General features: G+C 39.1%; 1 protein-coding gene and 1 long non-coding RNA gene across 3 annotated transcripts in view; one reads left to right on the forward strand and one right to left on the reverse strand.

Moving 5' to 3' along the window:
- Window positions 1-23,231, forward strand: part of LOC126368702 (poly(A)-specific ribonuclease PARN-like) — a 39,102-nt gene that overhangs the window by 7,736 nt on the left and 8,135 nt on the right. For both annotated transcript variants that reach the window (XM_050012822.1, XM_050012823.1), the window contains exons 8-11: window positions 326-565; window positions 1,479-1,565; window positions 2,383-2,528; window positions 3,632-3,687. In XM_050012822.1, the coding sequence (XP_049868779.1) occupies window positions 326-565; window positions 1,479-1,565; window positions 2,383-2,528; window positions 3,632-3,687 (529 nt within the window). The remainder of the gene's footprint in view (window positions 1-325; window positions 566-1,478; window positions 1,566-2,382; window positions 2,529-3,631; window positions 3,688-23,231) is intronic.
- On the reverse strand, window positions 20,809-22,029 carry LOC126368769 (uncharacterized). Its single transcript, XR_007566628.1, has 2 exons — window positions 21,517-22,029; window positions 20,809-21,426 (listed from the first exon to the last, which is right to left on the reverse strand). It is a non-coding gene; the product is annotated as an uncharacterized LOC126368769 (long non-coding RNA).

Consider the following 23,231-nt stretch of genomic DNA (forward strand, 5'->3'; position numbering starts at 1 on the left):
GCTCACGATCTAGAGGTCCGGGTTCGATTCCCGATGGGGACATTGTCAAAATCACATTGTGAGACTGTCCTTTGTTTGGTAAGGACTTTTCAGGCTTGAATCTCCTGATTGTCCGAAAAAGTAAGATGATTCCGTGCTTCGGAGGGCACGTTAAGCCGTTGGTCCCGGCTATTAGCCGTAAAAACACCTCCACCAACCCGCATTGGAGCAGCGTGGTGGAGTATGCTCCATACCCCCTCCGGTTGATTGAGGGGACGCCTGTGCCCAGCAGTGGGACATATATAGACCGTTTATGTTATCTATTCTGTAATACCTTACTTCCTAGAATCAAAAGAAGGCCGCGGCTACAACAGAGCGGAGGACAAGCAGCACGAAGCGGGTTACGACGCGTACGTCACCGGATTGTGTTTCCTCGCCATGCACAACCACCTGGCGAGCATGCGCGGCGAGCCGCTCGGCCGAGCCAACTCCGACGCGCCCTGGCTAAAACCCATCCTGAACAAGGTGTACTTGGCTAAGACTGCGCATCAGGACTCGCCCTATATGAACTTCACTGGGGCTGATCGTGAGTTGCATTTTATCCACATACAAAAATCTCGTTACTTACTTTGTGCCGCCTAACGGGTAAGTGCGGGCGAGACGCAGTTCGCGCTGTCCCCCTTCTTGGCGGCTTCCGACTACTTAAGACTAAAGTAGGACCTAAAGGGGTGACAATTACCGTTATATACGTACAGTCATGAGAAATAATATAATGTACCCACTTTAGGACTCTGTCGCACTAACATATTTGACATTTAGTGCGACTTACAGTTCAATTTGTCAAAAAAGTTAATGTGACATGGTACCAAAGTGTATGCATATTAATGCTCATGACCGTACGTAGTATTACCCTGCCTTTGAACTTGTTAAGCTGTTGCGTTATTGTAGATGAAAAATTATCCAAATAACCCAGTGATCTGTATCATTTTAACTTAAAAATATAAGTTTTAACTTCAGTCTGTATTCTACTATACAGGGTGTTAGTGACATCGTAACGAAAACTTTGAGGGATGATTCAGGCCATGATTCTGAGTTGATATCAAGTGGAATTTTCCGTCGCAAAAGTATGGAACGGAAAATAATTAACAAAAACAAAAATTTTCATGAATTTTCCGACAGGAAAATCCACTTGATATCAACTCAGAATCATCGTCCGAATCATCCCCCTCAGTATTTGTTACGATGTCACTAATGTGTGTACGTATTATGTTCTTGTACAGGATGTAAGTGACATCGTAACAAATACTGAGAATCATGACTCAGCTCATTATTCTGAGTTAATATCAATGGAATTATCCGTCGCAAAAGTATAGAATTGAAAATAATTAAAAAAAATACATGAATTTAGCGACGGAATAATTCCACTTGATATTAACTCAGAATCATGGTCTGGATGTTACTAATGCTCAATATCATCATCTATATTTTTTTCTTTTTAGCAAACCCACCGCGTGATCACGTGTTCCACTTGACGTTTCCAAAGGAGTGGACTCGCAATGACATCAGCCAGCTATTCAGCCCCTTTGGTAAGTCTATATTTGTCGATCTTTCTTTCTTCTTTTCTTATATCTAGTCTTCTCGAAACTAAACTCTGAAACGGCTGGACTGATTTTGGTTACCTATTTTTTTGTGAGTGTTTGTCCCTGGTTGGTGTAGATTCACAATTAGTCACGGTAAGTGGCGCTGCGATCGGGTAGGAGAACGTCTGCCGGATTCGCTTGTATGGTAAGCAGGTTATGTCTCTTTCGAACTAGGCTTTACTCTATATTTCTGTCCTATTGTCATAAGCACCATGCTAAAGCGCAATTCATCATCATCATCATCAGCCCATTAACGTCCCCACTGCTGGGGCACGGGCCTTCCCTATGGATGGATAGGGAAATCGGGCCTTAAACCATCACGCGGGCCCAGTGTGGATAGGTGGTTTCTTTTTCTTCTGGCTTCCGCGGCTAGCGATGCGCCAATGACAAATCTTGAGAGTGATCTTGGTCTTCAATGATAATTATCGTGGAATCATTGTGACATTTCATATTATTATTGTGCAGTCGTTAAAGCGAGGAAACTAATAAAATATACCGGATAGGGAACGGAATTTGGAAAAGGTGAGAATCAGGAGAGGAATAGTAATAAATAATAATAAAAAGAGGAAGTTAAATTTAACGACTGCTAATGCAGCCGGGACCAACGGCTTAACGTGCCTTCCGAAGCACGGAGGAGCTCGAGCACTAACCTGATGTAATGTTTGGATCTGTAACGTTACATTACAGGCGAATACTCGCGGAGAGGGAGCACCTTTAAGAGTTTGTACCTGGCTATTCCATAAACTAGTACGATTGTTTGCAGGTGCAATAATAGTGCAGTTCATAGACGACACGTCGGCCATGGTGGCGCTGCAGCGGCGCGAGCAGGCGCGTGACGTCACTCGCCTGCTGGCGGGACACGCGCGCGCCTCCATCTTGCCTTTCGCGCGGTACAAGAGTTCCATTAAGGTGAGGTGTACCATTCATAGAAATGCTAGTAGCTAATAAGGGTTGAACCACATCATTCTATCCTTTTCTGTTACTCAAAATCGTCATTTTGCTAGAGCGAGAGAGAATGACCGTACGCTTACGCACAGCGTTCAAATGACGATTCTGAGTAACAGAAAAGCATAGGAAAGTGCTGCTATATGTGGTTCAACCCTAATAATGATTGCAAGTTGAATTCCTCGAGTTGAGTCGAGACGTAGATCTCGGAATAGATGGCGCGATGATCTTCATTGTTATCGGAGGGGCTTGACAGAGCTCGGACGTTCTTTGCCCAGCAGTGGGATCAAGTGGGCTATTAATAATAATAACAACTCGAATCTGGTTTTACTCCGCGTCAAAGGGACGTTAAGCCGTTGGTCTCAGCTATTGCGGACTTACTTCAAAGTCCGAGTCATGAGACACGTCCAGGGGCCTTTGGCAGCTCAATTCTTTGCCACCGTAAGATCTGGCGTCATTTCGACGGCATACCATCAATATCCTTTAGAATTAAGTCTATGATGCTTTTCCTTCTTCTATTTTTTTTTTTGCATAAACCATGTTTACTTGACAGTTTCCGGATAAGTATTTGAAAAAATACGGCGCTTATTTTATACCTCTTAAAATGTATTATTTTCTGGAAAAAGGTTTATATAATAGAAATAAACATAATATTTTTCTACAATTATTTCAAATTTCGAGTTAAACGGTTGGTCACGTGATATTTCGCCCAGTGACGTCACATTTCAACAAACAAAGAAACTGTCAAACAGTATAACTTGAGACAGATAATTTTTATTTATTATGTGAAATGTGACGTCACACGAAGCTCAATCATGGCCGCCCGTGTTTCGGGTCTTGTAATACATACATAGATAAAAAACGCATTCATATTTTGAAAAAAAGAAATAAAATTAAAAATAGTCTTAATAAAAAAAAAAACTAATGGATATTTAATTTATCGTTAAATGATAAACTGCTATATCTGACATATTTCATATTTTATTGTTACTGTCAAGTAGCCAATTCTCAATTTCAAACATTCTCTACTAACTAGTCAAACAATAATCTCAAAATATCTTTCACAGGCTAACAACAAAGACCAAGGGGACTTCAAACGTGACTTTGCGACGATCCCGAATGCGTGCGTATTGTTTTTGATATTGACCATACTTCTTATTCTGTTCCATTTCTATCCGAACCAGGAATTGTTTGTCGATACACTGATAAGTGGTCCCGTCTGTATCATACTAATCGCCGTCGTAATTACTTGTTTCTACCAAGCTTATAAGTTATTTGAAAGTCTATTTATGTTTGCTGTGATATGAAGGGTAATTTTGATCGCAAGGATGGTTCCTTTTTGCTTTTAAAAATTTAGTTCAGTTTGCCTGTTCTAAAAGAACATATATTGCTCTCTTTAAAGAACAGAATCATTATCAACTATCAAACATTTTTTCGGAGACGATTTTTTTTATAAATGATATTAACTCTTCAAAAATTTTTATTCTTTGAGATGATGACGAAAAGGTATCAATTAAATTGCACGGTCGGATGTTATTCGTACTTTAAAATTGTAAAATAGAATTGCAAAGAATTTATTATTCTTACTTTTTTTTTATCTTCTTTAAAAGAAGACGTGGTTTGTAAGTCGACTTTATATTACATGGTATATTTATTTTTTAAGTATTCATTGCATAACAACTTTATTAATGTTATTTTATACAAGCGGATAGACGTTCCTTTACTATAAAGCATTCCCTTAGAATGTACTATTGTTTTCATTTGGATGTGTTTTATATTAGTTTTGAATATTCGGTTTTTGAAGTAAAATCATAGCATAAAAATGTAATTTTGTTAACAAAACCTCGCAATAGACAAGCTAGTTTCAATCGAGGTAAAAATTTGATATATTTTTTACCCGGGTTGACATTAATTGAAAGAAATCGAGGAGTTTTGTTGAAGTCACAACAGAATGTAATTTTTCGCAAAGTAAATCGAACCCTTTGGTTGCTAGCTTTGATTCTGGCGAACAAAATTAATTTTAATTTAGTTTCACCGTTTTAAAAATAGTGCTATCCTTTACGTACGATAAGTACAAGAAAGAGTTAGAACTAGTTTTGTTACTGGTAAACTAAATTATAATGAAATTTGTGTCTGCCAGAATTAGCACCATTGTAATAGTAATCATGTACCTACTTGGTCATAATATTTATGTCGTCACGCTGGCTGTAGCGAACATTAATATAATTTCTTAACATTACGTATACGCTCACGACAATATGCCAATTGGGGTAGTCAGAGGTAAAGGGAGCGCTGGTAAATTATAATAAAACCCCACACAAATAATTGAATGAACTGTATTACTTAGGATATTAATTAAATTACAAGATCCAAACATTGAGACGCGTTGGCTTAGAGATGTGACTGACCATAAATAGACTATTAGGTATGTCCCATACAAGAGGTACATCCATCGCAAGATGAACTAAGAACCCACACCTCACCGAGCTTTCTGTTAGATTTTTAGTTAGGTCGTCTATACATATAGGTCGAGCAGACTGTGTTAGTGAAAAAAATAATAACCTAACTCATTGGTGCAAGTCCAGTACCGGGGTTTGAACCGGCGCTCCCAGATTGAGAAGCAAACCGGTGTACCACAGGACCACAGTGTCTAATGACTATGTTTCTTGCTACCATTGAACAAATCTCTCTCTATTTAAGAGCTGCGCTCTTGTCGGTGGAGTAACCGCCATTCCTCTCTTCTTCCCGCCAAAACCTTCACCTCCCGATACGGCACGACCTGCACCTTCTCTTTTATTTGTTTCATAAATGTTATCCTAGGTCTAACCCTTCCTCTCTTCCCTTCAATTTTTCCTTCTATAATGTTTGTTATAAATGAATCGTGTCGTATCAGGTGGCCAATCATATTTCCCCTCCGGTTCTCTATAGTCTTCAATATGGTTCTCTTTTCTTCAACTCTTTCCAGCACTTTTTCATTTGACACCATTTCAGTCCAGCTTATACCCTCCATCCTTCGCCAACACCACATCTCAAACGCTTCCAACATTTAACGAATATAGTGCAGGAATAGTACGATAGTTTTTTAAGTAATTAATATTTCATACACACCCATACTGATAACCTTGAGAACTTATATTTTAAATGTTAATGGAAAACTCAGGTATGTTTTTATAACTAAGCATTGATCTCTGAATGTTTTAATGTATTTTGTGTATGTTTAATACTTCGTCTTATATGTAGACATAACCACTGAATATTAACTGTGTAGGTAGGTATTTGTACTGATAGGCTTTGATAGAATTTGCTGTATTATGAGTCCACGCAACCGAATATAATATGTACGTTCCTGTTTTTGTCCCTTAATATACCTATTAGTTTTTATAAATGGGCGACTAGGTCTGTGGTTGATTTATTTTTTTAGGATTTCTTGGATGTGTTGGATGTCTTTTTTTCTATGTTCTTTTGAGCAAAGTAGCGACATATTTTAAATTAAAGTTACATTATTATGTGGCGTAGTATTTGCTCGGTTAAATCTCGCTATTGCCTTTAATGGTCTTGCTACGTCGTGTTTATCAAAACTTACAAGTCTACACGTTCACAAGCTACAAGTTACTCACAAGTACGTGTAAATTACATTTATAAAAAAAATATAGAGGGATTGTAAAATATACTTGTGAAATAAATATTGACACTTGTAACATGTAATTTACATGTGTAGTTTTGATAAGCACATTTTTGTAATAATGAAAATTTTTACAAGAAAATTTCTCGTAATACGGGGCTTGTAAGTTTTGATAAACAGGGCACTGTCGAATGTTGGATAACAGCGTATGGTAAGCATAGACAAAAAGCCCGCCAGTTGCTGGTTTACTTGTCCAAACATTGTCTGATATCAGCGCAGTTTTTTTACCGTCGGTGAAAAAATACATACACGAACAAAATGTTTTTTGATAGTGGTGCTAATTCCTGTAAATACCATCTAATTTTATTTTAAGTTATATCTGTCATTTTCTTATCCGCCGAAAAGGAAAGGGACGGGTAATCGACAAGCATAAAATTTATGGAACACACGTCAATTTTAAGCACAAATCTAAAACAACCGTCTAAAAATTCGCCCGGGTTATTCAGTTATTTACTCATTCTTCCTAAAATTAAGAGCTGTCAATCATCCGTCCCTTTCCTTTTCGGCGGATAAGAAAATGACAGGTATAACTTAAAGTAAAATTAAGAGATGTCTGCAGGAATCGGGGCCATTAGTTCCGCTATCCCACCATATGCTTAAACCAATGATTTTCGAATTTGTTTTCGAATTCATGTTTGGATCATAAATGATTATCACATTCTCAGCAGTGAAGAAAAACATCGTGAGGAAACCCGCATTCCCGAGAAGTGTATTTCGGAGGTTTGTGACATAACCAATATTGGGCTGGTTTTCCCTTCGCGGGTTGGAAGGTTAGACAGGCAGTCGCTTCTGTAAAAAAACTGTACCTGTCGAATCTTCAGATTAGGTAAGCTGACCCTTTGAAAAACGGGATAACGCTAGGAAGATGATGATGATGAGTGCGGCTATCCCACTTTAATAATTTTGGTCTGTCATAGTATGACCATGCAGGAACACGGGCCTCCGCTCTAAGGGTATGACACAGATTTGCGGTTTATTGTAGACCAAAATGTTTGTTCTAAGATGCGTTTAAAGTATATCTCGTATATTTAAGCTCCAACTGCACCTATATAGTGCATATGTTGCGTGCGTTATTTTACATTGTGGTGTGGTCGGTTGATTGTATTTCTTTTTTAGCTGTGGTTGGACTGTTACCCAAATAAGTACATTAGTTTACTTAAGTCTTTATAATATTTTACAACAATGTGACTCTAACGTTCCTTATTTCTAAGAATAATAATGTAATATCTCATACATTTTAAGTGGAATTTTGATTATTTTTTGATCCCTGAATAAAGTTTACAATTGATGCTATTGAAATTCTTGTTTTATTTATGTTGGAGTCATATTGTTGAATTTATTTACAGTTCGCATAGTTTGCGGATTGTACACAATTTTATCGCTCCAACTATCCCTTTAGCTATGCATTCGGGTGTATTTTCTAGTAAGGTTTAGATATTAAGTAACTGCTGCCCTAGAGGCACGGCATCCACGTCGCGCTCGGCGCGTTATATCGAGGACCAATAGCCGTACGACGTCTATCTACGTAGATAGCATTCACTGCGTCCATTGGTCGAAGCCCTCGATATATTAGTAGCGGTGCGCGGCGTGGTTGTCGTGTAGGGTCTGCAACCACGCTGGAATCGATTTAATTATAAACTGCTATTGGATATAAAAAATACAGAGAAACCGCTAGGGCAGTTTATTTGACCGTCCATTTTACTACACATTGTTTTACTATGAACTACTGTTGATTGGCTACTGTTGTTGGGTATATCTAAATTTAAAGATAAATGGAAATTCGAAGCTTTTTCTAGAATGAACCCCACATAGCTTGTCGTCCCTCTAGTCCTCACGGTTACATTTATTTATTTATTTATTTATTTTATATTTGGGAGACCAACAGCTCTTAACAACTATAGCAAAAAGAAAATCATACTTAAAAACTAAGCCAATAACAGGTTTCCACCTATATAAAAACATTGTAAAAAAGACGTTTAAATATGATTTATAGGGTTCTTATAACGACTTATGGTTCTGTCCATCTCATTAGGCATTGCGGGCGTAAGTGTATTGTTGTATAAATGTAATTTATTTACATTATTATATTGTGATATCTTAGCTAAATGACCGCTGAGTGGTCAGTGCTGGGTAGTCCGCGGACTATTGTGCCGCCGATGTACCGTATCAAGAGAGGATATCTATGCGGAGGCCAACAGATGGGAGAAAGTCGGACATTATAAATATTATAAGCTGTATTTACTGCAAAAAAAAAAATACTTTCATTTACCATCATGTGATAGTGTAATCAAACGCAAACTTATTCGTAATTTGAAAATATAGAAAACATCTTCCTAAGATAAGACGTTTACTGAGCCTAATGGCAACAGTTTCAAACGCGAATATCTACAGTGGAAAGATTACTTGCGTTGTGTGTGATCTGTTAACCATTCGTTCTATTTTATGCTATTCTATTGCACATGTTTTGTATAGCCCTCGACTTCACACATAATTGCGAGTGTAGAAAATCGTCGTGTCTGTGTAAGAACGAGATTTTGTATATATGAAGTGTCCGGGGTGTGCTATGGTCACCGTACTCAGTAGCCGGGACAATGGCGCGTGGCGATACGCGACCCCGCGACCTCGCGTGCGCGCTTCCGCCATCTTGCATTTTAATGCGCCCGCGCCGCATTACCATACGACGACCACGTGCGACACTGTTCTATTCTCATTTACCACAATCGGGTTACCTGGCCATTGTTAGGTATTCAGATAGGAGAATGTCGGGTTTCAGGTTCGGCGAGAAATAATGTTGTACGGTATCGGGTTATCTGATTTGTAGGATTGGAATTTGGAATTCACTGTCTATGGAAATGTGGAGGTATTATCAGGGCATAGCGCTTCCGCAGTTGTTTGCTGTTGAGTTGGTTAGATACATACAATCAAATAAATTTAAAAATGTGTGTAGTTCCTTGACTTGAGAATGGATCCTGATTCCATTCTGATAAAAACAAAATTATATATTATAATCATTCTTTTTCCTGTACGTACATTCGAGTACAAGAGTGTACCTCAGAGTAATTTGCTTTGTACTTCGTGATAAATCAGATCAATTCCCACTGTTGAAATTTTTGGGTTTGGCAAAAATCAAGCTTTTCCGTATTCCCTATTCAATAAACAATAAAATTGTTCCATGTTTTAAATCCGTTACAGTCTGCCAATGAAAACATCTGCCATATTTCAGCTAAATGCTCCTATGACGGTTTAATCTTAGCGTTAAATCAGTGTTTACCCCGGCACAGCAGGGGGCAAATAGAAATCCTCAAGCAATGCGGTATTCGGTTATTTATTACAAATAATGTCGCGTAATAATTCCGAACGACGCGACCAACACGATTCCATCGCCGGTCGGCTGAAAATTGCTCGATAAGGACTTATTCATACTACACCTACAGAGTTGTTTTTTATTCTTCTGCTCTCGTGTGTGATATCGATGACCGACACCATCTTCCCTGGTGTTAGAATTATCATTGAGCCGCCAAAGACCCCCGACGTGGCTCATGTACTGTACGACTCCTGAAACTTTCTAGGATAAATAATAAAGATAGTCTTCGCTACCTTTTATTCACTATTCACTGTCTCATTGAAGGATAACTTTGCTGTTTTCCATTGCTCTATAATCATGTTTGTTGAAATTATTGTGCCCAGTGATGGGAAATTTAGGTACCTACACACAGTTAGTGTGTGTTCCTCATTTATTGGTACGTCACTACCCACATCATGTTAGTAGGGTAAATTGATTGTATTTTTATTGCCTTACTAAAACAGAATAAAATCCGTTTTTCAAGCTCATCTAACACCATAGATATTAATGGCTAAAGTCTACGGTATTCTCAAAAACCAGCTTTTATATTATGTAGCTTGTACTAGCAACATGTGACGTCACGGGTTTCTGACTGTTGCCATTTCTCCCAACTCTCTTATTTCGGATAGCGCTAACTGTTTAATTTTTCAACGTTTTTCGATTCCGTTTTCACATTTGATTGACAATTTGGGTATGTCTCTAGTATCTAGGTATGTCTATTCTAAAACATACATACATACATAAACTCACGCCTATTTCCCACCGAGGTAAGCAGAGACTATGGAATTCCATTTGCTTCGATCCTGACACACTTCTCTAACGATGTTCTCTTCTCTATACTAAAACGATAGCAATATACGCGGCATATTACATACTTGTTAAATACCCTATTCTTTGAGCAGTTAACCAATACAGACGTAAACCAACAATTCCACCTACATATGCAAATTACCAGAAGCGTTTGATGTAGAATTCCTAAGATGGGTACGATGTACCGTAGATCTGCCAACCATTGCCCAATGGCTCAAATTAACTTCATAACGTTTTTTCGATACTGCTCCGCACCATCCAAATCTCCTGGTAATTGCGGCTTCCGAATACATCCCGCTTAGGGACGGTACTGAAAAGTATCGGCGTCCGAAGAACGTAATATACGATCCCGATGACTCGATTACTCTAGCTATAGAGCCAGCCAATCAGCTCGCGACACCAAACACTCAATCAGCGCTTATCACAAATAGTAAAGAATAAATCGACCCTAGTGGGTCTTTCAAATATTTTTCCTCTCAGACGACGCCTTGACCCGAGGTTCGCACCCAACTGGGCACCCTCAGGCCTGTTGTCTTAAATGTTGTACCGGGTCTTCAGAGCCTTCAGCGCTCCCCATTTGTCCGGCTAAGTAGTTAATGCCATCTGCGGCAAATCTACAATAAGTCACGTCAAAAAATAAAGTACCGTAAAGTGGCAGGCTGCGAGCCTGTCGCCCGCCTATATAGCACACCATCATATTATTATTTGAAAAGCAACCGTAAGATCATATAAAAGTAGTAAAACCAGGCACGTCGTGTGTGATAGAGCCTTTAAAACAGCACAGTAAAGGCGGCATTAAACGACAAGCTTGGGTGGGCGGCGACTGTCCCTCACCGACTTCTATCGCATGCAAATGACGTAGTGGGCCGCTTTATACCCTGGTTGAAGTATCATCCTGGTAACCGAGGGGCGTATGAAGTCCTCTGATGAAATATTGGACATTAAGGTTATTTATCTGCACAACCAGGACAGTTATACCAACTACAAATATTAACTGACGCGAATGTGAAATGTGATTGATTTGATGAATAAAGACGGGTAATTTGAAATGTAGTGCTGTAAAGTGAGGTTTAAAGCCCCGCTTGGATTAGACTTGCGCCCTAGTGCTGTTATGGTGTTTTGGAATATTAAATGTTTTAAGTTCTCTTCTTCTATCGCGTGGGTTGCGAGGTGGATTACCAACCTCATCAGCCCTGGTGTCAGGGTTATAATTGAGTCGCCCAAGGCCCCTGACATGACTCATATAACGATTACGTACTTACATCAGTAAGTAGTGAACACCCTGTTATGTCCCAACCAAACTAGGGATCACAAAGTAATTTTTGTGATGTTTTCTCACCGGGATTCGAACCCGGGACCTCCGGACCGTGAGCCTAACGCGCAACCACTGGACCGCGGAGGCCGTTGACTGCTTTAAAATTATGTAATGAGTTGTAACAATAAAATTATGAAATATGTCGGATATTGTAGTATATCATTTAACGATAATTATCCAATAGTTCTTTATAATTAGGGTCATTTTTAAATATTTTTTACAAAATAAAAATGTATTACAAAACCCGAAACACGGGCGGCCATGATCGAGCTTCGTGTGACGTCACATTTCACAAAATAAACAAAAAATATTTGTCAGGTTTCAAGTGATACTGTTGACAGTTTCTTTGTTGAACTGTGGCAAAATGTCATGTGTTCAACCGTCTTCGCGCGAAAAAAAACACATTTTCTTAAAATAAATAATTGAAGAAAATGTGTTATTTTTTTGTATTATATAAAGCTTTTGTAATTGTAATTTTTAAATACTTATTCGAAAACTGTCAAGTAGCCAATTTCCTTCTTACTTGAAATCAGACACCAATACGCTTATAAAGGTAAAATTACTCACATAATTTCTACAACTTAAAATGAATTTCCGTGAAAGTTGTTGCGAAGGATCGTGACTACCTGCCCACACTTATAATCTATTTAATGAGCGGACCTTAATTTCTAGAAAACACCTTACATGTCTAGGCACGTCTAGGCAACTTGTAAGAAAAGTGTTATCATCGATCAGTACCGACTGTAGGTGGAAATTGAGTGTGTTTCCTTTGTCCCTTCTATTTGAGGTGTTTTGACCCCTGCTTTCTAGATTAGCTGGTTCATTCACCGTTTTAAGTAAATGTACTTTTAAATTAACTGTTAGTTTGTACCAGAAGTCGTAGCCATGTGTGTTCTAGGACACAATGAACAGCATTTTGCTGCTTATTATCGCGAACGTGTAATAGAATAAGAATAAAATAAATTCATTGCCAGTAACAATTTACATGTTACAATAGATGTTGAGATTGCAGGCGACGTGCAATTAACATTTCAAACTTAAAAAAAAAAGTTTGTAATATCATTCTTTGTGAAGTACTGTTACTGTATTAACTGATATTAAGATCAGGACACTAGATTCCATCTAACAATAGCCTTTTAAAGTCCATTTTCGTTGCTCAAAGTCGTGATGGCTTCTTTACAGCCCGCACAGAGCCACAAACAAAAACATTCGAATGCTATCAATGAATAAAGAACCGGTCAGAACGGTACATTAATCCACGCGAATAAACAATTGTAGTCAAAAACAATTGCGGCCGCGATCTGGCGCGTCGGGTCGTAAAGCGTCGTTTCATCGCTCGTGCCGATCGTATCGCAGCCGCTGACTTACCTGGCTCACAGAGTAAATATTTGCTTTAGTTGTAGACTCGTCACTTCGTTTCGTACTAAATGATGGAAATGAATAGCAGCCTAACTAATAACTTAACCAGATTAGCTTTCCTTTTTGGCGGATAAAACATGGCAGGTATAACTTAAAATAAAATTAGGTGTCTGCTGAAATCAGCACCAATGCCATAATTGCTTAGCTTATCATCCGTTTGGTCTTGGACATGTTTGGATTTTCGGCATAATCTTCTAGTTTCTTCCGTTATCCATGTAAAACGTGCGTTACATCTGGGATTTAGTATTTTATTATGATTGAAATATCTAAACTTTTTTTTAATCTGTAACTCTTCTCCAATTTCAAAATAGTATCCCTAGACCAGTTGATTTACCTAGTCCGTAGAATAGAGTAGATATATTTACTAGTTCGATACGTAGTGCCGATCATATCAGTCTTTGACTTACCTGGTTTATAGATTAAATAACTTTAAGCTTGATTCTTGATGCGACTCGATCGTCTTCGACGCAGTAGTATATATAAACTCTTCACAGATATGATATATCTATTTCAATTGTAACAAATACACTTTTATTATGATAACGTTGTTTCATCGCTCATGTCGATTGTATCACAGCTATTGATTTACATATACTAAATATTCGCTCTATTTGTAGACTGGTCAGTTTTTATGACAATGCTTTAACGATGTAGTTTTAATAAAACTTTTTTAGCTTGTATTAATACATTTAAACTAAGTAATTACAGGAAAACTTTTAAAATTATAATAACTTTTTAAGTACACAACACACAAGATAAACTTTCGAAATAAAAAGACAACATAGAAACTGATAAAATTATCTATGAAATTTATTTTAATCTCTAACTTCTATAGTTTAGAAAACATAGAATTTTTAAAAGTGGAGTAAATAGTTTTTTTTTATTAACTAGTTTTGCAGGTCAGTGTAGTTAGTCTATGGCTAGGCCGCGCACGCGCCACGAACTGGGGCGCTCGCTCCTCAACAGATAGCGTGCGGTGTTGCACGTTATGTGTGATTTAACGTCCCGATGTGGAATCCGTTGTTAGGTAAAATACTGTCGGCCTTCGGCATGCAAACTAACGCTTCTGCATCAAAAATAATTCATTGGACGTTTTTCAGAAAGGTTTCGATGATGTTGATGTTTTGTGGCAGTTTTATGGGTTGCTGCTAGAGATTGTTGCTAGATGTTTGCACCTGTATGATCTTTAGTAATCTATTTTTTTTTTCAATATGCTCAAATTTGCAATTTAGATTTCTTCTGTGTCAATGACGTCATTTATAATACCTACATAACTACTTCGCACAACTACGATTATTACAATATCTTTCAAACATGTGATTACTGGACTCAAATCATCTATTATCGTATTATTATAATATATTACATCTCCGTATCTCAAACGAGACTGTGAGACACGGCTAAATAGGTCTACAGATATTTTACTAAGAGCAAGCTAAGCAGGATGTTCATCTAAGAGATCCATTTACTAAAGGCTTACAATCTGAGAACAGACTTCGCCGATAATAGACAAGTTTAACTAAGGCAAGTCTAGCCAAGGCAAAGCAAGCCAGGGCAAGGCAAAGCGAGGCAAGGCTAGGCGAGGCATGACAAATGGACGCCGTTCCCCGCTGAACGACTGTCTCTTCAGATTAACACCAGCCCGGCGTGATAACATTCAGAAGCTGGGTTTGGTGCATGCTTCGAGTTTGTATAATGTTACCTATACGTTTAAATTCTCATATGTGGTAGCTTGTTAATTAGAATTTACGTATTTTTAAATTTGACACTTTGTAAACAAAGCTATAAGCTACATTCCCTTACTGAACAGATATATTTCTAAATAGTCCAAAGATACATTCGACGAATTGTACGGTGGCAGTTTATTTATTAGCCATAAATTAAATTAAGTATTTGACCTTCGCGATGAAGCAGTTTGGTACTGCATCAGACTCCATCCTGTTGACGAAGGGACATCTCAGTTCAGGGAGTATTTTTATAGTTTGTGGCGGATTTATACTTCTTAGTCTCTGTATTTTGTGTCCATTATTCTCAACGTATGTCATAACTCCAACTCAAGACGCTTACACTCCTCACTTGGCCCAAGCACCGTAAAGCCGACAACATTTGTCTCAAAAACAACGCTTGTTGGTAAAGGCGTGAAAGAGACAAAGGCGCGAGATAACATGCGCACGCGCTTTCCGGAGCACCCGTTTATACGGGACGGCCGACTAATGACGGTTGAAGACGCCCGCGATTTATTGAACACGTAGCGTAACGAGTTTGCATCTGATGCAGACATGGTTTTACTCGGTTACTCTTTACGGGGTTGTTAGATTTGATTTCTAGGTTAGGTTAGGTATTGAAGTAAAATATGATATCGATCTTATGATAATTTTCTACTATCGTGTGGGTTGTGAGGTGGATTACCAACCCCATCAACCCTGGTGTGAGGTATACCATTGAGCCGCCAAAGTCCCCTGACATGGCGCATGTAACGACCACTAACTTACATAAGTAAGTACTTAGTAACCGGGACCAACGGCTTACCGTGCCTTCCGAAACACGGATCATCTCTCTTTCGGACAATCTGGCAGGCTGATCACCTGTAGCCTGTAATGTTCTATAACCTGTGATGTGTCTCCACCGGTTTCTTATGATAATAAAGCTCTTTAATTGTAATTTACCAACCCGTAGTGGTGCAGCGTGGTGGAGTGTGCTCCATACCCCCTTCGGTTGATTGAGGGGAGGCCTGTGCCCAGCAGTGGGACGTATATAGGCTGTTTATGTTTTATTTTATTGTAATTTAGGTACGTTTAAACATTACGCACGCACAAATACAATTATTTTAGTTTATGTTTTATGAATCTTCTACGAGTATTTCAGATTGAGTAACTTAGGTCATTCAGTTAAACTTGTGATCAGTTTAAATTGGTCCTTGAAATAAAAACAAGCCTATTTGTTTCTGTTTATGAACAATGTGAAGTCTCTACGTTATCTGCGCATATTTCCGGTGTAAATATATTCTTTTAGTTGGTGCTATAACCTCCTGTCGCTCACCATTGCTAAGCTCTTCAAGGCATGTGTATATGTACCTAAATACAGTATGCATATCAAGGACTCGACACGTCGACAGTTATCGCCCATTCAGGAATGTCTTCAAGTTTAGAATTTGAAATCCGCGGCGCGGGCGCAGTGGGCGGCATTGCGTAGATTGTGAGCCGGTGACTGTCGGGTCATCAATGCGGAAACAGGGGCCTTGTGCTTGTACGTACACTAAATTATTACTGCTTTCTACACGGCCTTGGAAGGTCCCCTGCTTTAGTCAAAGTAAACATGGAATTATTATTCATTCTTATTCATATTAATTACTATTCCTTTATTGGATTTGTCTGGAGAAGTACTTGTGTACTGCAATCAATGACATTTAAGTAAGTTATCTCCAGTGATGTGCCGTTCGCGGGAATATCCCTAAAGTGGGATCTTTTCTGTTGTAAAAACTTTTTAATAACATGGACACTGGCTGCTTTTTTTCAAATTGCTCATTCTTGGACTCTGATCCTATTTGCAAATAAAGGCTAGGGATTACCCTAGCCTAGGCCAGGATCAGTGTACAAAAAAGAACAATTTGAAAAAAGCAGCCAGTGTCAGAGTTTTATTAAAAACTCTTTTTACATAACTTTTTGCGCATTTTCCCACTTCGAGAACAGCATGACGCTGGTTATATAATGTTTTACTCTGTTTATATTTTAGATTTAACTGTTGTAACTTAGGAAGTTTATACTGATCCTTATTTATATCCTAACAGAGCAATACTATCTATGCTTTTCATTAGATCACTGTTACTTATACACTTTATAAATACGTCAATCCTTACTGACTTTAATATCAGTCTTTTTAACATTTGCGACACGTTAAGCGTAATCAGTTACCATGTCTAACCGATTAACGTAATTATGAATAGATAAATCATCATTAAATACTTACATAAACGATCCTTATACTGATAAATATACGTCGATGGCGCGATATCAATGTCGAAACTATCCTGTAGCAATATTAGCCTCCTTGCTTCACCTGCACGAATGTCGGACTATCTGCGATCGACACAGTCCAGCTAAATCCCTCTCGTGTCGCCTGTGCCCTGTCATCGGCAGCTATCCTTCAGGCTACGAAGTTGGTGGGCAGCAAAAAGGGCAATACTGAGAGCGTTTTGAGTTTTATGTACCTACTTTTGACGCTTGTATATTTTACTTTCTTCGCTTGTATATTCTACTTTTTTAAGGGCGGAAGGCAGGCGGCATACCACTGCCCTATTTTTCCCTAAAAAGTAGTATGGAGAATACTACACCGACAAGAACGTGGCTCTTAATAAATTAGTGATGATGATGATGTATATTTTACTAGATTTTGCCCGCGGCTTCTCTCGCGTTAAATTCGGGGTAACACGGTACCCCTTTCCTACTGTACCAATGTTTAGCCTCTTACCTTAAAAACTACGAAAAGTCCCATATAAAATTTCACCTCCTCTTTGAAAGGGTTGAGGACAAATTTCCAAAAAAGAAAAAGGTGCCCGATTTTTTGTTACAAATAGTCCACGTGCCAATTTTTAGCCTTGAAAATTGCGGAGTACTCCATAGAAACTTCCACCCCCCATTTTAGGGAAGTGGGGGTTAGAAAGAGACGAACAGCAGCCTATGTCACGCTCCAACCCTTCAACTATATTCACTTATACAAAACACGTCAATTCGTCGCTCCGTTTTGCCGTGAAAGACGGACAAACAGACACACGCTTTCACATTTATAATATTAGTATGAATCGCATTTATAATAGGGCGAGGAGTGTGCGTATACATATATTGATACAGGCGTGAAGCTTTGTTTAATTGGTTATGTTATGTATAGGCTTTGCGACGTTTATGTACGAATAAGAGGACGCAGAAGTGGGCTGCTACCAGTTCTGCATTCGTGAATGGTTCGGCTAATTATCATTCAGGACGATTGTCGCCTATTGTCGCTGATGATGATTGTTACGAGAATATAAAAAAATAAAAAAAAATAAGACCAATAGGAAGAGCAGATTAGGTGTTGGCCTTAGGTCACTTGGGAAAAAGTCCGATAATCGTTATTCTGTTTTTCCATTACAAAAAAAATATTAGCGATTAACGGCCTCCGTGGTCCAGTGGTTGGAGCGTTGGGCTCATGATCACGAAAGACCCGGAACCGTCACGGAAGTCGAAAGTCTATGTGATCCCTAGTTTGCCGCCGCCGTTGCCGTTGGTACCGGTTATTACTTACTGATGTAAGTTAGTAGTCGTTACAAGAGCCATGTCAGGGGCCTTTGGTGGCTCTATAGTAACCCTGACACCGGGGTTGATGGGGTTGGTAATCCACCTGACAACCCACACGATAGAAGAAGAAGCGATTACAGAAGAATATGTCGATGTATGAAGTCAAAGCCTTATCACCACCGTGATGTACGAACTATTTACATACCTACAAGTTTGTACGGAACTCGGTGTGCGAATTCTGCTTGCATTTAATCGGCTTTTTTTCTTGGGGATTACTTTACAATTCTGCAGCAAGTATAGGAAGTCAGTTCCTCCGCTTGACTTGCTCCTCGCTCACCGCCGACCTCTCAGCCTCTCGTAACGGTCGATCGCGACGATACCATGCTTTGCGCAGACGCCGCCGATGGTATCAAGATCTCATTAGCTAATGGCGACCGCTGGCCAATTACATTGAGTGACGTGTCCGGGGCAAATTGTGTACCGGCCGCGACACGTGTGCTCAGTCGTCAATTACCCACGGTGTTGCCATCCGAAGGTAAAGGCTGAATGGGTGTCTGCCGGTGCGTATGAGATTTAAAATATATTTTTTTATGCAGATCGGGTATACTTACTAGATTCTTTTTACCGACTTCAAAAAAGGAGGAGGACGTTCTCAATTCGACCGTATATATATTTTTTCCCATAGGTACAATATTCAGTCACTCAGGGCAATTGTTGTACCACGAGTACAACTAATGTTACTTTTACATTTTATATATTTTTTAAAGTGAGTCATACTCACTCGTAATAAATACATTTGTGTACTGACTATAATCTTTTTTCTTTCACCCCATCTTGGTTCAGAATATTAAAACAAAATCACCTTATATTTCTTTCTTAAAAAGCATCTCTTTGCTTCCAATAAATATTGTCGTCCACACGTTGTAACCATCTAACCATCGCTTTTGGCGCGCTCTGATTGATCAGGTGCGAACGAGCGTGCAATTCCCAATAAAATGGTGCTGGTAACATATGTGGCGCGGGCGCATGCGTACACCGGCTTGTTAGCTCCGAATGGGGCTACATCACTGATGGTATATTTGCTGCTTTTTATAAGATCGGTACAGTAGGTACAACCTTAATTTACAAGGTATAACATGTAATCCCTTCATTGTTCTTATTGTGTGTCATCAGTCGTCAACTTGGTAAAACTAAGCAGTATAATAACCAAAGCACAAACGCTGCCAACATGCTTTACGCTTCATAGTTTAGATAATAAATGAATTGTTAAGGTAATTGTATGAGTCTTGTCGTCCAGTTTTAAGTAACATTATTAAGACGATTCTTAAAAGTCTGTTCTACCGCACGGAACTAAAAATAAGATACTTTCCTCCATATCCTTATCCATGGAGTCCATCTCTATCTATCACAATAAATCTCTGGCATAGTTAGCTTCACTGCTAACTATGCCATCTACAATGTAATCACGGTGCCCATACAATCTTCATCCACTCTTATGGATCGAACTGTCGGCCCTCGGCAATATTAAACTTTAATTTTCTGAAAAAGGACATCACTGTCTTCTTCACACTACACCTTGAGTGTTGTCACCTCATAATTTTCCGCTACAAACGCTTATATAGCGTACAAGACACCTTATACAGAATCTAGATTTAGTATTGCTTTAAACCTAGTATTTTTATCAGTTTCCACGGTTACGTGCAAGGTCTGGAGTGTGCGAGTTTTTTTATGAATGAAATGTCTTTTTCGTGTTTCCCTTGAGTAGCTAGGCTGATTATTAGTAATATAAAAGATAGAGAAAGTGGCCACGAAAAAAAATTGCGATAAATAATATATGCGAATGTTAAACTGGCACCTTTCCAGTCAAAGGAAAAAAATTGAAAAGTAGTACTGAATATATTTTTGGGGGGGTATGGAGCATACTCCACCACGCTGCTCCAATGCGGGTTGGTGGAGGTGTTTTTACGGCTAATAGCCGGGACCAACGGTTTAACGTGCCCTCCGAAGCACGGAATCATCTTACTTTTTCGGACAATCAGGTGATTCAAGCCTGAAAAGTCCTTACCAAACAAAGGACAGTCTCACAAAGTGATTTCGACAATGTCCCGATCGGGAATCGAACCCGGATCTCCAGATCGTGAGCCTAACGCTCTAACCACCATGACCATGAGGCTGTTACGTTCTATACGTAGTATTCTTTATTATATGACGTTGCTCATAAGTTCGTCGTAAATGGCAAACGGGTGACTTTGAAACAAATGATTTTTGCTTACCTTATAGGAAAGTAGGTGAAATAGAAAAGGTATGTAAATACAGATATGTTTCAGAAATTTATAAAGTGGTGTTTACCTGAAGGGCACAGCTAGATGTTATAGACCGGTGAGCATGAGACAAAGAAAACTCCCTTTGAATTTGTACACTGTATAATTTTAAATATACAAATTTAATTATCCATAGGTAGGTAGAAACCCTATGGAGGGAGACAGGTCGCGCTTTGGTCCGTCAGGTTAATTGTCACTCCGTAACAACCATGGGATATCACTATGTTTAAAAACACTGTCCGTACACCTGTAGGCACCTCACTTACTCGAGGACCTCCGACTATCAGGCCTACCTGAGGCGTTCCGGAATACCGTACAGGTGATGAGTTGAGGCCGGCTCAGGCCAGGGCGTGCTGGACGATGGCGGCGCAGCGGGCCAACTGTTACGCAGCTGGCGGGCTGCACGTCCACCGGTCAACCTCGCAGACCTTCACCGGGCCTTATCCGGAGTGTTGACAAAAGGAGAGGCGCAGCACATCCACATGCGCGCCGCACAAAGGAAAGCTTCGACGTGCAAACAACCAAGGCAAGCTCCGCCGAAATGAAGCTTGAAATAACTTGCAAACGCAGAAGAAAACAGTAGCAATCTTCATTCACAAAATTTGTTGAAATAGTCTGATCCAATCATAAACTTCTTCTTAGATTAAAACTTGCAAAAACGTTAAAACTTTAAAACGTTAAAGGAAAAAACAAAAACCCCATCTGCAACAAGGAATGGCAATGATTAGCATGTGGTTCAGCTGACAGCGTGGCAAGGCAACTCACGAGTGTAAAACAAAGAAAATAACTTACAGGTTCATCCGGGATAGTTGGGCATCGCTCGGATGAAACCTAAACCCACCCACTGGACCTTAGGCGATGGGATTTCAGTGATGTTGCTGAAAACAAGGACCTCGAGGTTATCACAAAGTTGGTGCAAAAATATGCACGAAGAATTGCGAGGACTCACCATCTCGGTTAAGTTATTTATTTAAATCGAGACATCGGCTCTTGATGTCGCCGATAAATCGTGGCTTTTAATTTGCCCACATTATTGTTACGGCAGTGGAGTCTCCGGCGCTCTCGCGACGTCCCCACTTTCCATAACCTGTCTCTCCTCAGCCAGCTGTCAGTCTGACACAAGAACCACGAACAAAGTTGCCAAACTAGAAAAAATCTACCAAACCATAAATTCGCCGAATCAACGACAACAATCGATCGACTTGTTTGATCCCAAAATTTAAACAATATAATTATAATATATCAAAAATAAATGTTGCAGATAATTTTAATATAATAATTTAGAACAAAAGAAAATTATTAAAATGTTCGGGCCCATCGATAACCCTGCAGCGCCATCTGTGATTTCCTGCGGGTAAAATATAAAACAACGATATATCGCCAGAAACCACAAGATGTCGCTACAAGGCTCGTTGGTCCGAAATGCTTCGTTACAATACCCCCCTACCCACGAGAGGTTTCGAACTGGGTGAGAAACACGGCTGCCCTCAGCCATAGAGCCTGGAGCGCACAACCAGTCGAAATTTAAAGAATTATCAAAAAAAAACCTGCCACAAAAGACAAGACAATTAAACAATTCAAAAGGACGTAACGAAGCACAACTCAAACATATAAACAGCACAATCCTAAGCACAACAATTACCCCGACCTTATTCTTCACCATTCATTGATCACCTTTCACTTCTTTCATATAGTAGCACCCAGTATCCATTTCACTGGGTGTCACCCACATTCATAACCCTGTTGAGCTGACGACTCTCATAGTGTCACTCGATACCCCTATTCTAAAGACAAAGACAAAAAACAAAACAACAGTTGTTAGAGGCTTATTTAAGGAGTCACTACCCGCTCCGTCGAAAAACAAAAAAAATAGTCAACCTAATGAGGTTTCCTATTTAAAAATTTTTTATAATAAATGGCTTCTATTAGGCCTAAAAAATGTTGTCACGAGCAACATGAAAACTATCTTAAATAGTTGGCTATAATCGCCTATACAAAAAAAACATAAAAATATGAAACGCTATATTGGGCGTTCATAAAAACGCTGCGTTGCAGACGCAAGTGTGTATGGGCCTTATCAGCGCACCATAAACACACTAAAAAAAAAACATTAAACATAAACAAACATAAAACATCTATTGGTAAATGTACCTAGTTATTTTAAAATCAAAAGACTAATCTTTAACTACATAAAAAAAATGTGTTTGTTATAAATAGGATGTTACTAGGTCCTAATGACACAAGTAACCCCAAAATTTTTCTAAATGTTATTGAATGCTAACCATGAAAAGGAAAAATTCTCCAATGAGTGACCTCAAGCTTTAAGATTCCCAATCTTCTTCGATTGGATGTCTCTATCGACAGACTCCGTGCATACTACACGCTCAAGACGGTGATGAAGATGATTATACAAAGCCCTAGCACGCATAAGGCGATGACGTTCCCTAGACTTCACTGCAGTATCAATCTTTGCCTGCAGCTCCTTCAGCTTTTCGGTGATAATTGGG

Source organism: Pectinophora gossypiella, chromosome 8 (genome assembly GCF_024362695.1).
Source record: "Pectinophora gossypiella chromosome 8, ilPecGoss1.1, whole genome shotgun sequence".
Classification (NCBI taxonomy): domain Eukaryota; kingdom Metazoa; phylum Arthropoda; class Insecta; order Lepidoptera; family Gelechiidae; genus Pectinophora; species Pectinophora gossypiella.